The sequence below is a fragment of the Tinamus guttatus genome, unplaced genomic scaffold, assembly GCF_059628265.1.
Source record: "Tinamus guttatus ecotype Peru unplaced genomic scaffold, ASM5962826v1 Tinamus_guttatus_pri_ptg000202l, whole genome shotgun sequence".
In the NCBI taxonomy this organism is placed as follows: domain Eukaryota; kingdom Metazoa; phylum Chordata; class Aves; order Tinamiformes; family Tinamidae; genus Tinamus; species Tinamus guttatus.
Genome location: NW_028288736.1, coordinates 4234364 through 4254171, shown reverse-complemented (window position 1 = coordinate 4254171; position 19808 = coordinate 4234364). Strand labels below are relative to the sequence as shown.

General features: G+C 40.5%; 1 protein-coding gene across 1 annotated transcript in view; it reads left to right on the top strand.

The window, feature by feature from the left end:
* The window catches only part of NFKB1 (nuclear factor kappa B subunit 1), a 44305-nt gene that overhangs the window by 15175 nt on the left and 9322 nt on the right, over window positions 1-19808 (top strand). Inside the window, exons 5-14 of the mRNA XM_088523992.1 lie at window positions 5092-5240; window positions 6833-6996; window positions 7595-7753; window positions 9045-9149; window positions 10996-11087; window positions 11684-11822; window positions 14180-14302; window positions 15363-15452; window positions 16414-16611; window positions 18478-18619. Coding sequence (XP_088380118.1) covers window positions 5092-5240; window positions 6833-6996; window positions 7595-7753; window positions 9045-9149; window positions 10996-11087; window positions 11684-11822; window positions 14180-14302; window positions 15363-15452; window positions 16414-16611; window positions 18478-18619 — 1361 coding nt within the window. The remainder of the gene's footprint in view (window positions 1-5091; window positions 5241-6832; window positions 6997-7594; window positions 7754-9044; window positions 9150-10995; window positions 11088-11683; window positions 11823-14179; window positions 14303-15362; window positions 15453-16413; window positions 16612-18477; window positions 18620-19808) is intronic.

The window sequence follows — 19808 nt, the reverse complement described above, 5'->3', positions numbered from 1 at the left end:
TGGGATTGCTTTTCTGTGAGCAGGAAACCAACGAGCTCTGGCACAGAACCTGGCTATAGGGTCTGCTCAGCCTTGTGCCTGAGCAAGAAGCCCCATCTGTGTCTGCGTGTCTGCCCGCACGCCTGGATGCAGCGTGGTGCAGCAGGCAGACCCGAATGCGAGCAGGAGCACTGCCCAGTCAGGCATGTCCTGGCACTCTCCTAAATTAGACCTGAATTTGCAGATATGCGTTCCTATTGAGATCAGGGGGATTTCAGCACATGCTTGAAGTTGAGGAGGGAAATTTATAGACAATTAGGGAAGTTATTTAGTTGATGAGCTTTCTGGGTGAAGAAAGGAGCAAGCATATGTGTTTTCTTCCTCTCCCACGCAGAAATTGTTTGAGTGGTAGAACACTGTTTACAGGCACAGGTTAAAAATTATTTCATTTAAGAGCAAAAACTAAGGAATTATTACTAGTCAAGAATGAGCAATGTTTTTATTTTAAATCTTAAAAGCCTTTACTGAACCAAATTCAACCAAAGTAAAGCTGAGTGAGATTTGTGGTTTCTATAGCTATGGTAAATAAGGTAGGGTATAATGCACTGAATTCCTTCCCTTGAGCTCCTGAAGCAGAGCATGCAACCCTGTTTTTGGCATGCGAATCACCTTCAGAAGCTCTGCAACTCCTATTGATTTAAGTTACTTTACACTGTTTATTTGTATATCCTGAAATAAGTATTCAACAGTCTAAACTGTACATGTGAAGTTTGAAATGTTTTGTATTAAAATAGCAACTAAAAAAACCACCAAAACTTTTGCCTAAAAACGTAATTTTGTAAGGAGTTGTGCTTCAGTTGTGGAACACTTTTGGTATGTGAATAATTAGGGCAGAATTGGTTGTATGCTGAAGCTCAGGTAGGAATGAGAGCATCGCTGCTATTAATAAAATAAATAGAAAAATTCTTTTTATTGTCGTTGGCTTTGTATGTTTGACGTGGGCTTTTCCATCATGTGTTTTCTGTAGACTTAAAAGTAAAATCAACTAGTTAGGCTATCTGGAAAAAAAACATCTTCAAGTAAGAAGATGTTTTTAGAAAGTTCTAGTAAAGTTTTACAACATACAGAAAAATTGGCTGGGGCCTGAATCTCGGGAAGACGTGAAATAAGTGAACAACCTTTCAACAGTTGTTTTGACGTTGACTCAATTTCAAGTTCACAAGGTCCTTTTAATCTCTCAGACAAATCTCCCAAAAGAAGCAGCAGATAAATGTGAGCCTGCAGCTTTTTAACTTTATCAGATTATATCAATTGAATGCTGCTTCAGTACAAGATGTAATCAAATATGCTCTTCCCAGGAACTCCTTATTTTCTTTTTTTCTCCTCTGTCTTGAGTTTGCTGTTCAGTCTTTTGTAATTTTTTTTTTTTTTTCAAATCACAGGTCTGATTTTGAATAGTCATCACCCAAATGCTATCTCCTCATATTGAATATATGTTTTTGTCAACACCATAGTCCTTGTGTTCCTGTAGCAGCTCAATGTAATATGCTGCCTGGCACTTTTGTGCACATTTGTGACAGTTTTTGAAGTTCTTAATAGTAAAAGGTGACATGGTTATATTTGTATCTTTAACAGATTATTTTTTCAGTTAGTCTGAAATTTCAGTGCCTATAATTCAAGAACACAAGGAAATTATTTTAAATGACATATGAAACATCTTAGAGATGAAGACAGTTAACCGATGGGAGTTTTACTGGGAGTTGAGAACTTGGATGTTTTAAAATCAAGTAGAGGAGCTGTTCTAAAACACGTATAGAAACAATAATGGAACCAATTCGAGGACATTCTGTAGCCTTTGGAGCACAGGACACCAGGCTGGATGGCAAAAATAGACCTTTCTCACCTTATGACCTATATAAGATACTATGTTTTAGAGAACTCCTGTTTTTCCCCTGAGAGAGACTACAAAGATCATGCTGAGCTGAGTAAGTGGAGGAGATTGCGATCTTGTTACCACTGCAGTGATGTGTTCTGCTTTCAGGGGTTGGAAAGTCCTTGACGTGCAGCAGTTCTACCTACAGTTTCACTGTGGTTTCTACAGCTGATGGACTGTCTTGAACTTTTCTGATGTGATACTAGAACATGTGCGTTAGTCATAATGAATCACTGAGTCACAGAATGATTAAAGTTGGAAGGGACCTCTGGAGATTATGTAGTCCAACTTCCCTGCACAAGCAGGGTGACCTAGAGCACGTTGCAGAGGATTGTATCCAGGTGGGTTTTGACTATCACCAGAGGAGATACCACAACCTTTCTGGGCAACCTGTTCCAGGACACAGTTGCCCTCACAATGAGGAAATTGTTCCTGAGATTGTGCTTCAGGAAGAGGCTGTTCCTGCTTGTCCTATTGCTGGCCACCACTAAAAAGAGTCTGGCCCCATCCTCTTGACAACCTCTTTTAAGGAATTTATGTGCGTTAGTATGATCATAGGAGAGATGCTCAAGTTCTCTAATCATCCTTGTAGCTCTATGCTGGCCTCTCTCCAGTAGCTTACTGCCCCCCTTGTTCGGGGTAGCTCAGAACTGAACACAGCATTCCAGATGTGGCCTCACCAGGGCTAAGTACAGTGGCAGAGTCACCTCCCTTGGCCTGCTGGCAATGCTTTTCCAAATGCCTGCCAAGATACTGGGAATCTTTTTGGCCACAAGGACAAATTCATGGCTCATGGTTAGCTTGTCCAGCAGGACCCTCAGGTCTTCTTCTGTTGAGCTGTTCTCCAGCAGGTCAGTTCCCAACCTCTACTGGTGCCTGGGGTTATTCTTCCCCAGGGCAGGACCCTGCACTTGCCTTTGAACTGCATGAGTTTCTTCCCTGCTACCTCTCCAGCCTGTCCAGGACCTCCTGAAGGGCAGCACAGCATTCTGGAGTATCGACCATTACTCCCAGTTTGAACACAGAAGATGCATTCTGTCCCTTCATCCAGCTCATTGATCAATAAAATGAACAGAACTGGAGTAAATACTAACCCCTGAGGGCACCCCTAGCCCCGGGTTTTCACCTAGACTCTGTGCCTACTGATCACAACCCTCTGAGCTCTGTCATTCAGCCCGTTCTCAATCCACCTTGCTGTCTACCCACACTTTCTGAGCTTGTCTAAGGGGACATTATGGGAGACAGTGTCAAAAGCTTTGCTGAGGACAAGCGAGATAATGTCCACTGCTCTCACCTCCTCTACCCAGCCTGCCTTCCCTTCAGAGAAGGCTATCAGCTTGGTTAAACACAATTTCCTCTTGGTGAATCTATGTCGACTACTGCCGATTGCCTTAGAGATGAGATATGAGCATTAATGTAGATGTACTGGGAACTTCATAGCAGGGAAAGGTTTGTTTAGTGAATCAACAAAACACCTTTGGGAAGTTAATTATAGTAGTGGAGGTGATCCTTAACACAAAACATAATAATTTTCAGATTGCTTTGTGAAAGTTGCACAGGGATCCTTGCATTTTCTCACTGCAGATGAATGGTGAAAAAAATGAGGGATTTTTCAGTGTCTCTGTTTTGCCTCTCTAATCCAAGTGGGAAGTTTGGGAACCTAATCCAGTTTGGGGACAGGACAAAACATGGGTACAAGGCATGGTGTGTTTTGGAAATCACTACTTGTAAGATGCCCCTTAAGATAGTACAGTGAGTGAGCAGGCACTGAGCAATGAGATAACTTTGGCACACCTGTTTCTCCCCAAACAGTTTTTCTGTATTTAAGACTTTTAGCCCCAAGTGGAAAGACAAGGAGGGTATGTGGTATATATGTCTGCAGAGTCTCCAAGTTTGATGAGATAGAGTCAAGGGAGGGTTTAAATGGCGTGAAGGAAACTTAGCAGAACTTAATAATGTGGTAAAATCATGGCAGTCTCTGGTTATCAGCATCTTATCAACCATATAACCTTAAGTATTCGGTTCATCACCTATTCATCACTTTGATGTTTATCGTTGTGCTTTAATACCTTGCTTGATTAGATCTATATGTTGCTGAAATACAAAGAACTTTGCCCATGGCAAATGAGAAGCAAAATTAGAGGAGGAGGGAAGAAAAAAAACAATATTGTTAAAAAGGTTAATTAAGTGAATTGGAAGGGAAGGTTATGTTTGCTTGTTTTCAAGTGGGTTATTTTGCATTCAGCATAATTTGAAAAGGATGCATAACCAATAACTGAGTTGATGAATCTTACTTGCTAGGAAAGCAAATAAGGTTCTAAATAATATATGTAAAGTACATAACTTACAAAAATGGTATGTTATTCATCATTTTAAACTTTCATGTTTTTAAGACATCAGGATTTAGAAGTCTTTTAACAAATATATGGTGAAACTAGAATGGGATAAAATCTTTTAACCTCTGGAGCTGGTTATATCAAGGCATCTAATTTATCCTACTTCCTATCCTGCAAAATTTTACATGGCTGCTTAGCATATATCCTCATGTGTACTTGAAAGAAATATTTATTGGACTTGATGTGTGGATGTAGTGTTTTGAACTATCAATGCATAAGAATATAGAATTGATTTTACTCTAAATAGAATAATCTGTGAAGGGAACATGAAAAAAAAATTGAAATGGTCATAAAAGTTAAAAATATTTTTAAAAGTATTTTCCAACTGAGCAAAATAATGTAGTGATTTTTGTGCTGAATGCATGTTTTTTATGCACTTTGCAACACATAGGTACAGTCATTGTGAATTAAATGTGCTAATTGAAATTTACAGAGAAAAATTTCTCTGTATATCGTACAGTATAGTATGCTATACTGTATAGTAAATGAAACATAAAATAGAGATATGCATGTTTTGGCTTTCATTTAGTTTTGTTTTGTATCTTCTTTATTGATATTATCTATCACTACTCCTACTGTTTGTATATCAAGTTCAGTTACAAAAAAAGCGCTGTCTTTTCTCTGTGGTGATCTGGTACACATACACATCCTCTGTTGCTTGCATTTTGTTAAGAGATATATATCTTTCCTTGTGAGCTTGATTGTACTTACACGACAGAAAATACCTTGCTCGAGTCATTATTTGATCCGTTTAAGGAAAATAACTTTGCATTTTTTTTACAGATCTGCAATTATGTTGGACCTGCAAAAGTAATTGTCCAGTTAGTTACTAATGGGAAATATGTCCACTTGCATGCTCACAGCCTGGTGGGTAAATTTTGTGAAGATGGAGTATGCACAGTCAATGCAGGACCTAAAGATATGGTTGTAGGGTAAGTATGTCCATCCATTTGTAAAACTGGGTTAAGGAATAAAGAATAAGCTGCTAGAAGCAATGCAGAGCTACTGCAAAGCAGCAGCTAAATGAAGTGATAGTCTTTGTTTTCTGATCTGTTCTTTTTTTTAGGTGGGGGAGAGGGGGGAGAGTTCATTTATTAAATAAAAGAGTAAATGGTGTTTCTGATAGTCTCTCCAAAATTTGGCATAATAGGGCTTAAATATGTTAAATTTAGATTTAAGTGAATAATTTTCACTGAGAATTTGGAGAGTTTCATTCTCTTGTTTTGCAATCCAAATTTGCACTGTAAACTTTAAAATGTAAGTAGTTTTGATCAGAAAGAAGGGAGTGCAAAATCAGTGAAGACAAACTTTTGCTACTATTTTAATCAATATTTTACTTCCTCTGAAATCTGTAAATAGAGACAGAGTGAAGCCAAGAATATTAAGAAAATAGGGTTAGTAAATTTGAAATTAATGCAAGACGGGTATAAACATGAAAATATTAAACGAGTCAAACTTTTTAAGTTTAAAGCAATGCGTTTATAGAGAAATAGTAGTTGGTCTGTTCTTGTTTAATTTAAAAGAATAATTGTTTATATCAGTAAATGGAACTCAGGCTCCTGTCTACATTTTCAGTCTTAGATCAGGTTTCATGCTGGCTGTGAGCTTTATTTCTGTGATCTCAAGAATGTCTTTGTTGGTGAAGAAGAAGTAGTAGTTTAAAAAGCTGAGAAGATTGGGGGGGGGATGGGAGGTAGTGGCGGAGAGAGACTCTTTTAAACTCTTAACTTTTGATGTCCAAGCCCAGTGTGCTAACTTCACCAAGCACAGCAATTTAAATAGCTTTATTTGAAATGCTCCTTTTCATCTTGAAAAGTTTGGCTCATTTCCTAACCTGTCTTGCTTTTTCATCAGATGTTTAGAAATGGCATTCCTATCCTCAGTTGACCTATATGAAAACTGAGTTATTGTCTTGTTTTCATACTTCCAGATGTAATTAGTTTCTAAATGTGCCAAGAGATTTTTGCAAATCTTGTAAAATCTTGTGCAATGGACACTCTCATTCAAAGAGATACCTTGAGTGTCTTGCTGAATGTCCAGAGCCTAGCTTAAAACGTTTCCTCAGGAAAAAGTTGCACTGTTTTTTAGCTTCTTACTTTGCTTTCCAAATACTTCATGACAGATGTAGCCCTTCCTGAGCCATTGCGTTTTGTAACAGTGATAGAGTTTGTCGCATTAATGCCATTGCTAAGGTTGAGCGAACAAAGTGGGAAGGTCACATTTTCAAATGTTTTGTAAGCTGCTTACACAGTGCAAGTATGAATCTAAAGATTCCTGCTAATGCTTTTGGATAATCCTGTGCACCCCTGTGATGGCAGTGTGCTGTCTGATGGCACAGGTTTTACATGTTTGGTAAATATAGCTGAAATTTTCACCCTGGAAGATTTGCCCTCGCGAAGCACTTGTGTCTGTGGGACCCTTTGATTGAGCTCAGTTGTCAGGCTGCCTCAGGCTACAGAGTCTGCTTGCTGCAGGTTTGGCATAAGGCATTGAGAAAATATTTCCCTCCACCAAAATTCAACAGGTTTGCAAACCTTGGAATACTCCATGTCACAAAGAAGAAAGTGTTTGAAACTCTGGAAGCACGCATGATAGATGCTTGCAAAAAAGGCTACAACCCTGAACTCCTGGTACATCCTGAACTTGGCTATTTGCAGGCAGAAGGATGTGGAGACAGACAGCTAACTGGTACGTGGAAAATATTTTGATGTGTCTCTTACTAAAAACAGCTTTAGCTTTGGGAAATGTGATTCTTAGCCATTAAAAGGTACTAGATGGTAAAACTACTTATGGTTGTGTGTTTTAAGAGGTCATGTGTTGTTGCTGTGCTTTAGGCAGTACGGAAGAGTCTTTGTTGTCAGCGTGCGTATGAAAACCAAGTGACTTCCTTCCAGAGCTGCCTTTGCCCACCTCTGTGCCTAGATCTCACTGTTCATATCCTGTTTAAAACTGATAAACAGGGCCATTTGGCATTATTGCTGAGAGACATGATATGCTTAAGTAAATGCAACAGAAAAGTATCCGTTCCATTTAGCTATGCTTCATGCACATCTTTGTAAAAGCCGTAGTCTACCTTGCTCTCAAGAGCTGTGTAGAGGAAGCAGCCTACTCTCAGTCACTCTGAGAGTAGGCATTCAAATACATTAAAGATAGAAGCTGATGGATAAAATAGAAAGTGGGTTTTTTTGTTATTGGTGACTTTTGATAGCAGTGTTTGGAAAATACTGTTTTCTTGCGTGTCCTCTACCCCTTATATCGATTTGTCTGTGCTATGTATTGGTTTCAGATCGAGAAAGAGAGATCATTCGTCAGGCAGCAATACAGCAGACTAAAGAAATGGATCTCAGTGTGGTGCGGCTTATGTTTACAGCCTTTCTCCCCGACAGCAATGGTAGTTTCACCCGGAAACTTGATCCTGTTATATCAGATGCAATATATGACAGCAGTAAGTATGTTTGACTTAAATTATCTTTAAATAAGGGGTAAGTTTCTCTACCTGGGAGCATGGCACATAGAAATTGCTAAACATAACCCGTGTAGTTTTACTGCTTACCATAAAGAAAAAATCTTTTTTTCAACTTTCTGTTATCATTTTTAATAGTGACACCATTGTTATGAGGATTTTGTGATTTTTCGTTACTCGTAAGAAATGATAATTTTTTCAGAAGTTTGTTTGTTTTTATTTGATTTCTATGGCAAAGCTTTAATATTTCAAAAACTTGGCCTTTTTCAAATTTCTTGGCCATCAGCATGTCCTTGTTGTTTTGTGAGATTAGCACAACCAGAGGCCTCCATTTTTCTCCAGATTTGTTAGTATTTGTATACTTCTATTAAATCTTTCTTTCTACCTCTTTTTGAAGGGAGTCTTTTCACATTGTTTTCCATTGTACTTTGGATCATAATTTCTGGTCTTGCCAGCACCCTTTCTACCAGGTTCCCGACAGTCATTCAGTAGTGAATCAGAAGTACCATTTTTTTTCCAGTCATGGAAAATACAGTCATGTCTGTATTGTAGTTTTTTGAGAACAAGATCTGGATGAAAAGATACCAAATGCAGCTATTCTAAAGCTGCTTTAGTCTGTGGCTTGCTATTAGTAAAGGGAATGTCACGTTGTAGCACAGCCGTTTTACATGTTCGTTGAGTGAAGAACCATGTTATCTACTATACTAATGGCACATATGACCTGTATTTTGGGGGTAAGAAAACTCAAATCACAGGTTGAGATTGTTGACCGAGGACTACCACATCACTTTCAAATAAGCCACAGAGCAAAGCAAGACACATTGCATCAAACTAGTGAGATATAGAGAACAGCTCTCATCAGACTAACAAGTGTCACACTGACAAGACAACAGGAAAGAAAAATAATTCAGTGCTATTGAAATGCCCTCCTGTCATGAAGTTAGTATCAGTGTGGAGTACTGAATGCCATTCACATTGTTTTGCTTTACTTGCATAACTTTACTTGCATAGTAATGGCACTGAAATATCCATGATCTTATTTTGTAGCTCATGTGCATGATTCAGAGCTTAGAGCATGCAAGATTATACTCTTCAGATAAATTGTTTGTTCATCCTTTTTATTTAAAAAAAAAGATCAAAAAGGATATAGTCAAATTTGGGTAGGTTGTATTGAAGGTTTATTTTTTTATTGCATTTCTGTTTGTTGTTGGTTTTGTTTTGTAATCTAAAACTTTAATGAAGGTAAGCTTCTTTTATCTTCTCCTCTCAACAGAAGCTCCCAATGCTTCCAACTTAAAAATTGTAAGAATGGACAGAACGGCGGGGTGCGTAACAGGTGGGGAAGAGATTTACCTTCTCTGTGACAAGGTTCAGAAAGGTAAGAGTCCCAGCCTGGCTTTCAAAGCTGCCTAGTTTTGCTGACATTGTAAGGCACACCAGGGTTCTTGGTCACAAGAAGCCTGCTGTGCTGCTTTAGTAACTTCCTGCTCTGATAGCTGCAGGATCAGTGAGCACTCAGCCCTTCTGAAAGGCAGGCTAGCACTCCCGAGGTTGAAAAAAACAGTCTCCAAAATAAATACAGCTTGTGCCTCCTTATGGAGAAAACATGGTCATCTTTGCCTAAATTTCTCTAACGTTTCTACCCTTGCACATAATCTGATTTTGGAAGTGGTGGGTCCTGTGTAATTTCTGACCCTACTACCTAGCACCTGTGCTTAATTATTATAAAATTTCTGACTTGTTATTGAGTTCCTTTATTAGTCTCTGTTTGGAAATATGTACTCAGTACTGCAGCCATTAACTTCATTTTTATATATGTGCTAGTAGTAGAGATTATTCAGGGTAACCTGTTACTTGCCCTAGGCCCACCAGAGTAATCTCTGCTCACAGCTACAGATGCTGCAGGGTTGGACTCCAGGTGTGGATTTGGATGCCTTGTTTTCAGATGGGAAAATGCTGGCTAATGTGGCTATTCACAGTATTGGGACTGAATAAAAAGAAACAAACAGGAGTAAGGTGAATCCTTTGCCTTTTTTAAGTTCTAGGTGATAGCTGAAATCTTCTGGTATAGACTGGGTGATAGAGGGAGCCCCTGTGCATGTTGATAAAATTGGCCTTATATTTTTTGTTAATATGTGCTGTCGTTTTCTACTTCTCTTTCTAACGTGGTTTTCTATCACAGGGAAGAGAGCAAGCCTTGACAGTTTAAAAAAAAAAAAAAAAGTATTTTAGGTCCTGTGTATACCCTCTGCTTTGAAGAGGGCCGAGATGAACCATAGCTCCTGTATGTAAAATAAATAAAGGTCTGGCTCAGTGGAAGCCCGAGGTGGGGTTTCCCCTCGGCGGCATGGGGTTTCCCCTGACCTCACTGCTCTCAGAAACCTCCTGCCTGAAGGGACTCGCGCATGCAGGACAGCGGGCCTGGAACTGGCCCTTTGCCATCCTGCAACTCGCAGCTGCTGCATCGGGGAAGCAGCAGTTTGTCTGCTCCAAAAGCCTGTCCAGCCTCAGACATCTTGAGAGGGAACAGGCTTTGAGTTCTTATTTCCCACTGGGAGTGCTGGAGAAGGAATATGCTGGTGGGATCTTTCCAAACTTGTCTTAAAAAATATACATGTACATGTATTATATCAAAGAGAGAGAAAGAGAGGAGGCTTGCTGAGAGAGATAGAAGCCAGATGTCATGTTTATACTGTGGCCTGTGCTTTGCTGGGGGTGAGGTGCCGCTCGCTCAGGCCCTCGTTTCGCTCTGAGCCACAGCTCTGGGGTGGCTCTCTGCCAGCTGCAAGCGGAACTTCCAACTGTGGCACTTCAGGTTTTGCTACTGTTTTTTGAACTGAAACTGCTGGAGGAGAGGGGGTGGTTTCTACATTTCACGCTTCAAGTTCTCCTCTCCCTGTGTGTCTGCTCCAAATAAAGCTCTTCTGGAATGTTTCCTAGCCGTAGAATAGGAAGAGGTAGTTAACCTAATTCTGCTTCTCCTGCTCAGTAAATAGAGAGCAACTTCAGTAGAGTCATTTGCATCAGGCTGATCTAATATTGATGTCAAAATGGGGATTCTTGCAATGTTTCCATGAGATGGATAAATATGATTCATGTATTATTCATGTAGCACATTTTCACCCCAGCTAAAAAGTAACCACTTTGATTTTTATCTGAAATAAACTTACACAAAGGCTATACAAATGTGCGCCCTAAAATATCGTTTCTTTTGCTCTTTGCAGATGACATTCAAATACGTTTCTATGAAGAGGATGAGAATGGTGGCATGTGGGAAGGCTTTGGAGACTTCTCTCCTACAGATGTACATAGACAGGTTAGTGACAGAGCATATGTTGATGATCTTCTGTCTCTGTAAAGTAAGATGATAATAGAATTAGCTAATTAGATGATAGCCTCTGTAAACCAAAACTTACCTTGAGGGTGACAAAAGTCGCCGTCTTTTGTTTGTTACTTCCTAATAATGATTCAATCTTGGCTGTTCATTAAGGACGTATGTTAAATGAGTATGGAGGTCTAAAATCAGTGCTGGGAAATCAGGAGAGAGGTCCTTTGCTTTAACATTTGCCAGTGTAAATTGGGATTAAAAAAATCTTCGAGTTTCTGCAAAGATGCTGAAAATGCCATGGAATTGATGCTAAATGAGGGAGGTTACAATGCAGTGCAAATACAGATGATGTGCTGATGCACTGAACAGCAATTCTGATGTTTCCAAAAGGCTTTAGGACTCTTAATTAAAAAATACAGCTGAAAGCCAGGTGGAATTTTATTGTTGTAACAACCTTTTGCAAATAATTTCTGTGTCACCAGCAATGAGCCAGCTCCTGTAAAACACACAAATGTCGTGAAGTGTTGTCATGTTGCAAAAATCACTCTCCATGGCATACGTGCTGATCATAGTTTCTTTCACAGTTTGCTATTGTGTTCAAAACGCCCAAGTACAGAGATGTCAACATCACGAAGCCGGCATCTGTGTTTGTACAACTGCGGCGGAAATCTGATCTAGAAACAAGTGAACCAAAACCTTTTCTCTACTACCCTGAAATCAAAGGTAATTCACTAAGCCTATGTTGTAGAACTGAAACAGAAACTACTTCCTAAGAATAATAAGATAGGTATGTTAGGAGAGAGCTTTTTTATAGTTATTTGTAGAAGATAGGATGTTTGCCCCTCCGTTTTGTGCAGAGATAAAACAAGAACTGGTAGCTCTGTAAGGTTTCCTACAAGCAAACATGCCTGTGTATACAGCAGATGGCACTCTCTTCCTCCGGGCGTTGGCAAAATAATAGCTGAGGACATTTTGCTGTTGATACTTTTGGACGAAACCTTAAATCAGAGAGTGGTTGGTAGAAAAAGTGCATATTTAGCAGTTCTCTCCTTTTAGTGTCCCACCTCTCTCCTTCACTGATATTTTAGAATTAAAATTAAATAAGCCCAAGACACTTTTTGTGAGTGTAGCGAAAGTGCTTTTTCAACCTCTTACATGTCAAAACGCTAGTCCCTCAGCTGAAATAAAAGCGTTGGCATCAGACCTGCTTCCTGTGCTGTTGGTGAAAAGAAGCTTAACTAGTAGATCAGTACCCTTTAAAGTCATCTGCATTTTGAGTGAGTTTGACTAACATGAATGACAGCAGCTATCTTGGCTTTAAATACTAATAATGTTAATGATACGGAACTGCCCTGAGGCCCAAGTCAGAATTGCTTTTTCATTGTATGAAGTATAATAGTCTCTGTGCTTATAGTTTACCTGCCGGCATCTTGAACTGCTAAGCCCTGGCGTTGCAAGTGTGTTATGCCTAATTTTGAGTTATGTTGATAATCAACATCCTGCCAAAGTCACTAAAATACATGTATATGACTTGCAATGTGTTGAAGACAACTGGGGAGTCGTGAGGGTGCTGAGGTAGAAGCACTCAGTATAATAAAAGAGTAGAAAGGATGCACTCCCAGGAACTTAGGGAGTTGCTACAGGATTTCACATTGATAGTGATTTCAGTAGTCTCTTCCTTAAGTTGAAAAGCAAAAGTATCCATCTGCAGAATTAAAAATGCCTAATTTGAAGCTAACTTCTTTTATGCCTCTTAATATGGAATTAGTTTTACCCTATTATTGTTAGGTGCATTTTTCAAAGCCCTACAAAACCTAATCATTAAATTAACTTCTAGGGACTGAATATTTCCCCTGTTGCAAGTGTTCTTGTGAACTTAGAAATGTGTATGTGGATTTTTTGTATTTGTTTCTCTGACTAGATTGTTCTCTAGAGTTTTGTCTCCTCATCAGTGAGTGAGTATGCCTGGTGCCCGCATGCATACATTCGTGCAGATCATGTATGCCTGGAAATAATGCACTTGTACTCCTTGGTATACTCTTCCACGTAATTCAGCTATCTGGTTTGGTGCACTGACTGATGTGGCTGTGCATGAAATTCCTTTATCATATATCTGTTGAAAGCTAGTGGGTCATTTATTGGAGGGAGGATATTTTGTTCTCTTCTCAAGAGTTCTGCTGGATTTTAACCTCATAGCATTTATATCCCTTTTTTGATAGCCCTTCTTGTCATGACATTTTCACTTTCCCCATCCACTTGGATTTGGATACTGCTTTTAAATCTTTGCATTTTGCTTTTCAGGGAGTGGCTGTGGATTATTTTTTTCCTTGTACTGTAAAATATTTTGTCTGTTTCTTTTTTCTTTTCTTTTTTTTTTTTTTAAACTACTGCTTGGCATGGTTTGACAGTATAATGTCCTGCTCGAAAATATGCTGTCTTCCAGTCACCTTTCTGATGACTTAAGTAAATCATTTCAAGCAGACCCTGTTTTCACAGCTTTTCAGCATCTGTGGTGCTGGAGATCATAGTGCCATGTGGTTTGCTGACACTCTGATAAGGCTCCACTTTTGAAGTAGATTTGCTTAGCAAAGGAACCTGTGCTTATATTCCCCAAAGGCATTTTTTTGGAGCAGGTGTGCAATTCAGGACGCTCTCAGCTGTTTTGTGCCTTGACTTAGACATTTAAGAATTGTGGGGCCACTGATTTTGAGGGCTCTGAGCATGTGCCGTGCCTCTGAAGGGAACTCTGAGGCTCCTAAGACAGGTCTGCCTGTGCACCTCACTGCATTGCAGCCTATTGCTGTTATCTGAGCACAGGGCACCTGATGTGACAGAAGAGGCTGTGTGGGCTTGAGGGGGCTCTCAGTCTGGGAGAGCTGACTGACAGTGTTTTGCTGTTCCATTACATACAAACTTGTTTTTATATTTGGAGCTAAAAGAAAATTAACTTTCCTACACTCTACCTTTTTCCTTTAAAGCTAGTACATTTTAATAATATAGTCTATTTGCATCCCTTTCTGTGCATAGCCAGTGGAAAAGTGACTCTTTAATCCATCTATCCCTTCTTGCCTGAAACCCAGATAAGGAAGAAGTACAGAGGAAACGCCAGAAGCTCATGCCGAACTTCTCGGACGGCTACGGTGGAGGCGGCGGCGCGGGCGGCGGTGGCATGTATGGCGGTGGTGGCGGCGGTCCTAGCTCTGGTAAGGCACTGTTTTGAGAGGAAGGAGGGAAGGAGCTCTGTTCTTTGGGCCTTATTTTGTTTTATCAAAATGATATGAGGAATTTGTCTTGTTGGTAAATGAGACTTGGCCGTCCTAGCTTTATGCCAGTGTAACTCTCAATCCTTTCAGTCAGCTTGCTCCCAGTTTTCTAAATGTTTCATCAGCTTCTTTGCCTTCCTACTTCCTGTAAGGCTCTCTGTGATTTTTGTTCCTTGAAGCTCTAAGTCACAGATAACACCTTTCTAGCTGAGGGAGTCTGAGTCAGAAATGCGTCATGCCTCAGCTTTGCTGCTCCCAAGAGCCTCAGAGGACTGAAACTCATGAGACAGCCAAGTACTGTCTTGGTGCTTTGAAATTAAATATGATTTTAATTGTTTCCTGGACCAAAGTGGAATTTAGTAAATCAACTCTGTTAATGGAAGTAACTTTTTTTTTTTTTCCTAAAGAGATGCTGTTTAATAAACTTTCTGTCATGTTCTATCAGTTGCATCCAGAGCATATCTGAGATGTGGTATTGGAAAGCATTGCTTTGGTATCTTGCAGCAAAGCGTTAACAACCTGCACGTCAGCAAAGTTCACCTGAACCACAGCAGACAGGCAGCCCTTGTGTTAGAGGATGTGGCAGAGCAGCAATTTTCCAATTGTTACATACATCAGCAATAATCAGGAGTACATCAACTGCCTAACACCAGGATACAAATCCAGCGTAAGCACACTGATTTGAAAGCGTAGAGGCAGCTTGCAAAATGTCACACTGAGGTTTAGATGTAGCATGCTAGTGGCACTGTGTTTGTGAGGTCTTATGGCTGTTGGGATAGAGCAGGCCACTAGCCAAGCATCTAGAATTTCTTTGTGTTTTGAGGAAGTGATAGAGAATGCACCCTAATTCTGGACAATGTTTTCCTGTATCAATGTAGAAAAAAGTATATAGAAAATAAAACTCGGCTCTTTAGGTTCACTGTTCTTACAGATGATGTTTTTGTTCCTTTATGGTGTAATTCTGTTAACTCTGTATCTTTTTTCTTTCTGTTATCTTTAGGATTCAGTTATCCTTCCTATGGATACTCTGTGTTTGGAGGGATGCATTTCCACCCTGGCGCAACAAAGTCCAATGCTGGAATGAAACATGGTAACAGTAAAATGCCATTCTTGCATTAGTTGAATTAAATTTGACCATTTTGATTTTCCTCTACATTATGAGCTGACTTGTAGTATAGGTTTAGCTAAGCATGCTGTGGAGGGCTAGCAGCTTTTTTTCCTAGAACCAGTCTGGCTTCCTAGAATCAGTGATTCATGTAGCCTAACTTCCCCTGCTTCTCTTTAATTCTGTCCAAGTCCAGCTTAAAAGCTGTGTGGATGTTCCTTTTAACATTGACTGCTAACCTCCAAGAAACAGTCACCGAAACACTACGCTCTATTTGCAGTTTTAGCACATGCTTCAACAAAGAGCCCTTTCATTTACTTGAGTGTGCTGATTGCAGGGGCTCAAGGACCAGAACAAGGTCCCAGAGTCTGGTCCTACACAGTGGCCCAGAGAAGAAACACACGGGGCAAGGTAAAAGAGTAGGTTAATAATAAGGGCTTTCCAGTTTTCCAAAAGCAGGAAAAGCATTTCACATCCAGTTGTTGGATAATCTGTATTTACTTTCAAAGTCTTAGAGATGATTTTGCTGCCAAAAAGACAAAGGTAAATAAATCTCAAATTCTGCCACATTTCCTGGAAATATTCAGTTTTATATTGTTGTACCTTCAAAAGAGGTATGCCTGTTGCTCAGTTTTTCTTTAAAACAGGCTTGTAAAAACTTTTTGTCACTTTAGAGCAAGTTGCATTGCTCTGTATGTCCCTGTGCATTGACGCTTGGAATATAATGAATCCTGAGTGTTTAATAACACCAAGATAAATTTTTGTATTGGCAATACGATACAATATTTGTATTGTAACACCAAGGTAAATTTTATTATAGATTCAGTATCTATAAGGCTTGGTTATGGCTAGCTGAGCATTCGCATAAAATACCAATGCATAAAAAAACTTTCTTGCATAAAAAAACCAATGTTATTAAAAGCTAACTATTGTTTTCTGTCTGAAGGACTATCAGAAAGCACAGCTGAACAAGATGGGGAGAGCTCTGGTACACCCAGTGACAAATGGGACATGAAACATGAAGTGAGAATGGAAACAGCAGACAGGAATGACTGCAGAACCCCTGGCGATAATGGGGAGGAGGATGGAACTTCATCCTTCAAAGCTGAAGTAAATGAAGCATTTGAAGATTACAGGTTGCAGGGTAAGTGAACAAATACATGTATTTAAAGTATACCAAACTGCTATAGCAGCAAAGCTGGTGCAGAAAGAGTGAAACCTCCATAAATGTCTGCTCTTTGTTTCCAAAGTATGATAATTCCTCCCAGTGGAAATAGAAGTGATTCAGTTCTCCCAAGTGTAGGGCCCCCTCTCCCCTCACCACATACATGAATGTGTAGATAACGCTACACCCCTGCATGGCTTGTGGGGAGTGGAGCCTCTGCTTGCCACACGGGTAGGTGAGATGCACCCTCCTGCGGATCACACCTAGCACTGCTTTCCTGGGTAAGGTGCACCAAAAGCACTGCATGTGCTTCCTGGATGCCTAGAGGCCATTGTTTATTTTTTGTTTGTTTGTTTGAGTTGACGATTTTGTTTTTAAAGGGTTTGAGTAACCATGCTTCCCATAAAATAAATAAACAAGGAAAAAATCAGACTACTCAGCACGGTGTCAAACATGGTAGGAACTGAGTGGCAAGGAATTTTTGGCTTGTTTGTATACGCCGAGCGCTGTGCGAGCTCAGGTGCTGTTCCTCCCCCTTGGGTCAGGGGAAGGTCATGTAGTCTTAGCAGCCCTGTGTGGCACTCGCTATAGCAGTGCTACGAACCGTGCCTTGGGAAAGCCAAGTTGCACAGTAGAAGGGTTGTAGTTGGGAAAGCTCCTGCCTATAACTTCTTATGATTTGAGAAATAGATAGCACTCTTGGCTAAAGCTGTAGAACCAGACAAAAGAAGTGCAGAGGAACAGGGTCCATGAAATGGCTACTGTGTAAAGGCTGCTATCTTGTAGGCTTTTGAAGTAGATCTTTTCCATGTTTGCTACAGGAAAGCTGTGAGATTCAGCCTTCAGTTATTTGGACTTTGTTATTGTCTGTAATGAGAAAACGTTGAATTCTTTAAGGGCCCCTTACTCTGGATATGCATCCTGAATATAACATCCATTGAAGTCTGTTGTTTACTGTTAAGAGGTAAATAGCAAATCTGAATGTATCAGCTTAAACGTATGGGAATCACTGTCCTCCACTGAACAGAGGAACAAGCTTCCTCAGCAGGCTGAAGGCTCACGCAGATCATATATTAACGTTCACCACAGATATGCTTCTAACCCAGTCCAAATGCCCGGACTTGTGTAGCAGGAAGTCCTGGGTATCCTTTCCCCAAAGGTATTTTAAACAGCAGTCCCATTTGCCTTGTTTGCTGTTAATCATTTCTTACAAGGTTCTGTAGAAACATGAAAGTCTTTAAATACAGGCTGGTTTCAAGTGACACTGCTTGCCAGAGTGACGTCTGCGGTTTGAAAGTTCAGCTGTTTCATTTTCACTAGTTTTTCACCGATAGAGAACCACAAATGTACTGGCACAACAGCTAGAGTGAGTCTTTTCCACATGCGCATTATGCAAATCTTTCCTCCCCTTTTGCCTCCCCACCATGATAAATTCCACTTTTTGAAATGCCAGTGGTTGTACATTTTATAAACCCCAAAAGGAGATGCTAAACAATGTGAACACTGAAATGTTTTAAACAGGGGAACTGATTCTCTGTGCTGCTGTTGTAAAGCAGGAGAGATTGCATGGGTTAGATGTGAGAGAGGGCACAAAACTGTGCCGCAGGGCCCCAGCAGTTAGCAAGCTAATAAGTAAATAACACCTAGTGCTCCGTGCTGCTTATTTCTATAGTAGCGCAAACTCCTGGCAAAAGCTGATGGTATAGGGAAAACGGAAACTAAAAAGCAGGTCGGCCTCCTGCAGTCCCCTCGTTTCCGATGTTACTTGACGGATGTTGGCTGCCCACTCGTGGCACAGTACTGCAGACTCGTGGCACAGTACTGAAGTACTTTGTGTTGCAGCAGACGGTGTGTTCCTGGAGAAGGCCTTGCAGCTTGCCAAGCGCCACGCCAACGCTCTCTTCGATTATGCGGTGACCAGAGACGTGAAGATGCTGTTGGCTGTTCAGCGCCATCTCACCGCCGTCCAGGATGATAACGGAGACAAGTAAGTTGTTGCTGGCAAAGTCAGATTTCTGACGGCGGCCCAGTGTAGTCAGCCTCTTCTGCCAGCTGGGGTTGCTGCTCATGGATTGCACTGATCAAATAAATACCATTCCCTTTTGTACTGTTTGGAGAGGTAGCGGCACAAAGTAGACCTCTTTGTGGCATTCTTAGTAAGGTGTTTATTGTGGCAGTACCTGTCAGAAATGAGTGCTTGTCAGGCAGGCTGTGAGTTTGCTTGTTTTTTCACCTGAAATCTTTGCTGAGTGTCAAGTGTCATGCTGGCACTGCGATATGCCCAGCTGAGGTGGGGAACCTCAGCTCTGTGCTGGACGAGGCTGTCTTGCCCTTTGTGCAAGCCCTTAAGTCTTTATAGCGAGCTGTAAGTTGCAAGTGCATGGCTAGGGGTTCGTACTGCTTTTCTCCCTCTTCACAGAGGGCTGCATTTGGTCTTGCTGACGTCTTTACTTCTGGGCTCTTCCAAGAGCTTGCCTAGGTGTTTGTGCCAGGGAATCCGACGTGGCTGCTGGTATTTGCTTGTCAGGCCTCTCATAATGTAAGCTGGAGTAGAAATTGCTTTTGCTTCTCTACAGCAGTGCAGATTCTGCAGAACTTTAAAGAATGAGGTACAATGAGGAGCTAATTAATAGTTGTTACGTAAAAGATCATTCCTGCATGTGTTCAGAGCCACCTCTGCTGAATTTCCATTCTTGATTAAGCAAGTGACATTTCCTCATTGTCACTTTTTAGCTGGCAGGCTTTGAACAGGCTCTGTACAATGATTTGTTTTTCTTAAAATCATTGTGTTTTATACAGTAGAAGCTATATAAGCCTTCCCCTCTCTAGCTGCATGGAAAATTAAAAGTGAGCAAAACATGTCCCACTGTTTGGTTACTCCGTGAGAGGCTATTTACTGCTTTTGATTCAGTTTCTCTGAAAGCTGGCCTCAGATCACGGATAAATGGCATCTACTAAGTAGCACAGAATCACAGGCAGCTACCTGAGTTGCATTGCTTCCCAGTTGACAACACAATGTGAGATTTGAAGAAAGCAGGGATAGGAATGAGGCAGGAGCTGGCAATAAAATCTGCCAGTACCTCGGACAATGCAGCTTCTGTGGTTAAAGGAAAAGAAAGTTGTGCCGCCAAAAAGGACTGCACCTCAACAGCAAAAGGTTGCTCCTCATATTTGGA